Source organism: Cynoglossus semilaevis, chromosome 11 (genome assembly GCF_000523025.1).
Source record: "Cynoglossus semilaevis isolate Cse_v1.0 chromosome 11, Cse_v1.0, whole genome shotgun sequence".
Classification (NCBI taxonomy): Eukaryota; Metazoa; Chordata; class Actinopteri; order Pleuronectiformes; family Cynoglossidae; genus Cynoglossus; species Cynoglossus semilaevis.
In genome coordinates, this window is record NC_024317.1 from 220,773 (window position 1) to 227,806 (window position 7,034).

General features: G+C 49.2%; 1 protein-coding gene and 1 long non-coding RNA gene across 2 annotated transcripts in view; one reads left to right on the forward strand and one right to left on the reverse strand.

The window, feature by feature from the left end:
• The window catches only part of LOC103385632 (synapsin-2), a 25,081-nt gene that overhangs the window by 747 nt on the left and 17,300 nt on the right, over positions 1–7,034 (reverse strand). Inside the window, exons 7-14 of the mRNA XM_025060031.1 lie at positions 5,910–5,972; positions 5,429–5,571; positions 5,123–5,197; positions 4,721–4,821; positions 2,841–3,019; positions 2,684–2,750; positions 276–882; positions 4–100 (exon numbers count right to left, since the gene is read on the reverse strand). Coding sequence (XP_024915799.1) covers positions 4–100; positions 276–882; positions 2,684–2,750; positions 2,841–3,019; positions 4,721–4,821; positions 5,123–5,197; positions 5,429–5,571; positions 5,910–5,972 — 1,332 coding nt within the window. The remainder of the gene's footprint in view (positions 1–3; positions 101–275; positions 883–2,683; positions 2,751–2,840; positions 3,020–4,720; positions 4,822–5,122; positions 5,198–5,428; positions 5,572–5,909; positions 5,973–7,034) is intronic.
• On the forward strand, positions 1,413–2,218 carry LOC107989253 (uncharacterized). The gene is made up of 2 exons (XR_001760773.2): positions 1,413–2,103; positions 2,155–2,218. It is a non-coding gene; the product is annotated as an uncharacterized LOC107989253 (long non-coding RNA).

Genomic DNA, 7,034 nt, shown 5'->3' on the forward strand with positions numbered 1-7,034 from the left:
GGCCTCCTCCTGGCCGTCGCCTCCTCCTGAGCCCGAGACCCCGCGGAAGAAGGAGGAGTCGCTGAAGGCGTTGAAGGCATTGGTCAGGGACTGGGACTTACTGGGAGAGGGAAGAACGGGGAAATGGGGGGGGGACAATGGGGGAAGGGGGGGTTAGCAGTGTTACTGAAGGACAAACACATGTTGTCACTAAAACTATGCTCTAAACCAACTCCTCTCACCCACCCCTCCCTCACCCCTCACCCCTCACCCCTCACGTACTACGTGGCTCTTACTTCAGCAGAGGATGGCTCTTCTGCTGGGGAGCAGGTTGTTCTTCCTCTGGGGCGGGAGCCTCAGCAGGGGCAGCAGCAGCTTCAGCTGGGTCAGAATCAGGGTCTGGAGGGGGGGGGGCTGCTTTGGCCTGGGGCTGGGTGTCAGGCGGGGGCTGGCTGGCCTTCACTGGTGACTGAACTTGTACGGGGACTGGGGCAGGGGCAGCATCCGAGGCCTGGGCGATGGGCTTTGCAGGGGGTGTGGGTTTGGGGGGCAACTCTTTAGGTTTGCCGGGGGCTGGAGTTGGAGAACCTTGAGGCTGGGGCTGCTCCGTTGTAGGAGAAGCGGTGGGGGGAGGGGCTGCAGCTGGAGCAGAGTCTGGGCCTTTGGCAGCAGCAGTAGCTGCTTTGGTTGGGGGGGGGCTCGGAGCTGCTCCTTTAGCCAGAGATGATGGTGAGGCAGTGGCGGAAGGCTCCTGGGGAGGCTTGGTGACAGATGGAGCCCGGGTCATGGGGGGGGGCCTCTGAACTGGAGGCCTTGTAACTGAGGGGGCTTTTTGGACTGGACCTGGTTTCTGGGCCGCAGCAGACTTTGGTGGCGGCTCAGACTCTGATTTCACTGGGCCACCTAGGAGGACAAATGACATCATTGTGAAAGCATCCAATACCAAAGAAGCCAGTGAGGGAGGAAGTGCCGTTATTTGACAAAGTTAGAATCTGATGATTTAGTGAAGGTTAGAAAAGTCACAGCAGGACACAGAGAATCAGCTCCACTCCACTGAAGAAAGACCCCCATCAACTCATCGGTCAACAACACACTGAAGCAAAGCAGGCTCTGAATGACCAGCAGGGGGCAGCACATAGTGTTAGTTGTATTTGTGCACTGCACGTCGCCTCATGTCACCACTAGGAGGAAGTGTAGAGGTGGAAGGAAGGAGGGGAGAACGATGAGGTGATAAGAGTCCAAGACAGTAAAGTTATGATTCGTTTATGAGTGAAGTGGAAACAGGAAACACAGTGATGTCACATGCTGAGCAGGAAAACACGTCACAGAGACGACAGAGAAGATTCAATTTTCACTGTAAAATGTGTTTGGATTTGAAAGAACATGAAACTCCATCCCACTCATGCAGCTAAATGACCAGAACTCTTACGTTTTTATCAGTGAGGACTCACGATGCAGAAAAACCAAAAGAAAAGACAGTTTTGACCGGGACATTTTAAAAAGACACAAAAAGTAAAAGTGACTTGGATCCAAAGCTGTGATTTCCATTTGGCTGTGTTTAGTTTTGACCTTTGACCCAGAGAAACAGTTTTAGCCACGGCTCTGGATCCAAGTAGATGAGAGACGACGAGTCTTTCAGTTCAAACTGTGCTGCGTTCACTGACTGTACGGACTTTATGTACGTATGCATGTTTTGTGCGCGTGTGTAATAATTAACATAATAACGTTAAGGTTACCACCAACACCATCTAGTCTTTCAGAGAACCTTTAAAAAAGTCTTGACTGAATCCATTTTTAAGGTGGTTCTGATTTGACAAAGAGCTGAAAATATTTCATTCAGATAAAAACACAAAAGAAAACACACAGCAATGCAATTTAGATTTAGAGTTTATATCCAACTAAAACAAGGTGGCGTTTCCATGACGACCAACACCACAAAGAACACATTCATGCAAAAACATATACTGAACACACACTCGACACACATGCAAACACACCATTTAAAGTTGTGTTTATTTTTACCACGTTAGCTCTGAGCCCACACACGTTGCCATGCTAACAAAGAAGCTAACGTCAGCGCAACATGCTCCAGTACATTGAACTATTGTTGGAGGGAGTAACGTGGTGAACACGGACTACAGCACTACCGTGGTGAGCCCATGTGTGTTAGTGTAGGTGAACACGGACTACAGCAGCACCGTGGTGAGCCCATGTGTGTTAGTGTACGTTAGAGAGTGGCTCGTACGATCGTGTGACGCCACAGCTGGAGCAGAGCTAAAGAATAAGACGATGCTAAAAAATAGGGATTTTCAGATTAATGGAGAGAACGTCGGTTACAGCTGCTTCGTCAGTGTGAAGAAGGATCAATACAGTTCCACCTTAAGCTTATATATAGAATTAAAGTGATTCTACACTTCACATAAAACTAGAGTTGGTTAAATGTACATGAAGTTTGGAAGTATTCGTCACAGGCAATGCTAATACGCTAATATGCTAATCTGAGCTGATAGGAAATAAGGGCCGCTCCAACTGTCTCAGATGGCATCATTGGATTAGATTAATGATGCATTCTAATCATCAAAACTAGGGGGCAGCGTGGGCTACAACATATCAGAAAAACAAAGTTATGAGAAGCTAAATGTGGCGCGCCCACAACCGAAGCTGCTCAGCAGCAGTACTTAACGGAGAGCAGTGATTGGCCGACCTTGTGGTGGAGGACGCTGGCCTGAGGCCCTGTTTGGATCGGTCACTCCTTCCTCAACGGCTGCACTCTGGTCGGAGAAAGAGAACAGAGGAAGAGGCAGTGAGAAGGAAATGATGAGAAAACAGATGAAGTCAACGTCCAATCACGTGCTCTGAACCTGCTGCGGCTGCACCGTAGTTGCCCTCCCACTCTGAGGGGAGCGGACGGGTGAGCGGGAGGCTGAAGATGACCCTCCACCTAGTGCCTGGTTCATCTTAGCGATCACCACCTCAGCGATGAGCTGGCGGTCCTCCCCCTGGTGGTCACCGATGAGCTGCATCGATGACCCCACCACCTGGACAAACGGGGAAGAGAAGGGGCATATTTGAATACATACCCCCCTGGGGTCGCAGGATGTTATGAAGTGAGAAGAGGCTGCAGTCATCACATGATACTACAGCCCCTCCCCCCCGTGCCCCTCCGTCCTCCCCCCCTCCCCTCAGTGATGTAGTCATTACTGTCCTTCCCACAGGTGGCTTTGACTGCACAGATGTCCAGTCCTCCAAACATCTGTGAGCAGGTGTCCACCCACAGTTTATACCTGACAACAGGGGACAAAGGGGACGTCAGCGGACCAATCAAAAAGAGGAAAGACTAAGGATGAGAGCAGATCTGAGTGGGTGAGGCACAGGTGGCGCTGCAGCAGAATGCTAAAGTATCAGTGTGTCCAGTAAGAAAGCAGTTCATGTTGTTTTGCACTTGTTATGATCTTTTAGGCATGTAAAGATGCACAGGCAACAGTAACTGTTCAATACTCACAGTACTTTATACTCACAGTACTCCATACTCACAGTACCTCATACAACACTGTTACAGTTGGAGACATGAAGGTCAACACTCACTTGTCAGTCATGGCTACTTGTTCCAACATGGCAGATCCGGTGTTGCTCTTCCAATTCCCAGAGATGGAAGTCCGCCTTAAAAGGACGACAGGTTTTCACAACATGAATGCAAAGAAATTTGGAGAAAGAAATGGCTTTTCAGTCGACCGTCTGTGCTGTGGCAGTACAGACTGATGTGAGTCGACAGACAGAGTGGGAATTAGAATCAGTTGAACTGATGAAGTGATTTCATATAAACATAAAGACACAACTGAAGTCACAGCAGGTTCTTCAGACAGGAGCAGAGGTCCAGAAGTCCAAACTTACATGTAGGCTTTATAGTCAGTGCCAATCTTCTGCACCCTGATGTCGTACTTGGCGTCGACGAACGGCTCCGTGGTGCAGTAGGTCTTAGTGATGGCGACCACGCTCGCAATGTCCTGGAAATCACTGATGTTGTCGACTTTGACCTGTAGAGAAGAGCCCTTTACAACAGGGGTCCCCAACCCTCGGGCCGGGGACCGGTGCGAGTCCACAGGTCATTTGATACCGGGCCGCAGTACCAGCTGATACTGGTCGACTGGTCCTTGGTACAAATAATGCTGGGGACGCTGCTCTACACTGGCAACTTTTTTAAACTTAAAAGTAAAATCAAGACAAAAACCCCCCAAAAAACTAAAACAATCTTCAGGCCTGCAGAGCTAATATGAGCAGCTAATTCCGGCTAACACCAATCACGGTGCTAGCTGTAGCTGCTGACGTCATTGTATGAAACGTCTTGAAATATGAGAGACTTAATGAACGTTACCTTTCCCATCCCAGAGTGGGCGTGTCCGATCTTCACCACCACAGGGAAGCTGGGAGACGTGATCTGACCAGTCAAAAACACAGGCTTTAGTCGATGTTATTAGCATACCATAATATCTGTATTTACAAAGGGCTTCAAGTCTGCCAAAAAAACAAAAACATGCTAATTCATAAAAACCAAACAAGAATAGAGTAGGGACACTGGTAAACAACTAAACAAGCAACAAGGCCACTGTTGGTCCCAGTCCAGGTCAAAGGTCAGGTCATGTTTTACTTTGTGTTGAAGTTCAGGATCCAGAAGGTTTCTCATGGAACTGGAGTGGAGATGAAAGCGTCTGCTCTGCTGCTGGTGGTTGACAGGAGGAGGAGGCAGTGATGTAGTCATTACTGTCCTTCCCACAGGTGGCTTTGACTGCACAGATGTCCAGTCCTCCAAACATCTGTGAGCAGGTGTCCACCCACAGTTTATACCTGACAACAGGGGACAAAGGGGACGTCAGCGGACCAATCAAAAAGAGGAAAGACTAAGGATGAGAGCAGATCTGAGTGGGTGAGGCACAGGTGGCGCTGCAGCAGAATGCTAAAGTATCAGTGTGTCCAGTAAGAAAGCAGTTCATGTTGTTTTGCACTTGTTATGATCTTTTAGGCATGTAAAGATGCACAGGCAACAGTAACTGTTCAATACTCACAGTACTTTATACTCACAGTACTCCATACTCACAGTACCTCATACAACACTGTTACAGTTGGAGACATGAAGGTCAACACTCACTTGTCAGTCATGGCTACTTGTTCCAACATGGCAGATCCGGTGTTGCTCTTCCAATTCCCAGAGATGGAAGTCCGCCTTAAAAGGACGACAGGTTTTCACAACATGAATGCAAAGAAATTTGGAGAAAGAAATGGCTTTTCAGTCGACCGTCTGTGCTGTGGCAGTACAGACTGATGTGAGTCGACAGACAGAGTGGGAATTAGAATCAGTTGAACTGATGAAGTGATTTCATATAAACATAAAGACACAACTGAAGTCACAGCAGGTTCTTCAGACAGGAGCAGAGGTCCAGAAGTCCAAACTTACATGTAGGCTTTATAGTCAGTGCCAATCTTCTGCACCCTGATGTCGTACTTGGCGTCGACGAACGGCTCCGTGGTGCAGTAGGTCTTAGTGATGGCGACCACGCTCGCAATGTCCTGGAAATCACTGATGTTGTCGACTTTGACCTGTAGAGAAGAGCCCTTTACAACAGGGGTCCCCAACCCTCGGGCCGGGGACCGGTGCGAGTCCACAGGTCATTTGATACCGGGCCGCAGTACCAGCTGATACTGGTCGACTGGTCCTTGGTACAAATAATGTTGGGGACGCTGCTCTACACTGGCAACTTTTTTAAACTTAAAAGTAAAATCAAGACAAAAACCCCCCAAAAAACTAAAACAATCTTCAGGCCTGCAGAGCTAATATGAGCAGCTAATTCCGGCTAACACCAATCACGGTGCTAGCTGTAGCTGCTGACGTCATTGTATGAAACGTCTTGAAATATGAGAGACTTAATGAACGTTACCTTTCCCATCCCAGAGTGGGCGTGTCCGATCTTCACCACCACAGGGAAGCTGGGAGACGTGATCTGACCAGTCAAAAACACAGGCTTTAGTCGATGTTATTAGCATACCATAATATCTGTATTTACAAAGGGCTTCAAGTCTGCCAAAAAAACAAAAACATGCTAATTCATAAAAACCAAACAAGAATAGAGTAGGGACACTGGTAAACAACTAAACAAGCAACAAGGCCACTGTTGGTCCCAGTCCAGGTCAAAGGTCAGGTCATGTTTTACTTTGTGTTGAAGTTCAGGATCCAGAAGGTTTCTCATGGAACTGGAGTGGAGATGAAAGCGTCTGCTCTGCTGCTGGTGGTTGACAGGAGGAGGAGGCCGTCCCCACACCCTGCCGTACATAAGAGGCTCCCTGTGTGCCAGCCTTTCAGCATTCAAGACCAGAGTGTGAGGGGATCCGACCATTGTAGGGTTCTGAGCGCAGGACAAGGAGAGAACGCTCGCAGCTCCTCCCTCACGTTATTCGCTCCGGCTAGAATTCAGACGTTTATTTCCAACTTTGTCCTCAGCTCAGCGGAGGTCACCTCACTGCTCCGTCTCCTCCGTCCCAGCTGCCCCTCCCTCTCTCCTTCATTTTCTTCCTGGGGAAGTAAACAGGGTCAGCGTTGCCTGAGCGCTGGGTCGGTCGGAGGCAGCCGCAGTCGTCGTGGCCATGTCCCTGGAGCGGAGTGTGTGTCTGAGGCTCTGGGTGCTGGTTCTGCTGGGCGCAGCCCTGGAGGCAGCGGTGGAGGGATGCAGCTGCCACCCAGCCCACCCTCAGCAGTTATTCTGCACGGCTGAAATAGGTAAGTCCCTCGGAGGAGCAGCCGTCGAGCCAGTATTTATTAGTTTGGACTAAAGTCACGAGGAGCTGGGAGATTTGATGAAATGGGACTAAGAACGTTTTCTTATAAAACTGTGGATGAATTTGACCTGAACCTGACGTTGACGTTAGTTTGGTTTGATGGTCGTCACTGTGACAGAACGGGGGGGGAGAGAAGCAGAATCTCTGTCCTACTTTTTGTCTGTCTGTCTGTCTGTCTGTCTCTGTCTGTGTGCTCAGCTGTCTGCCAGCCCCCCCCCCCCCACACCCCC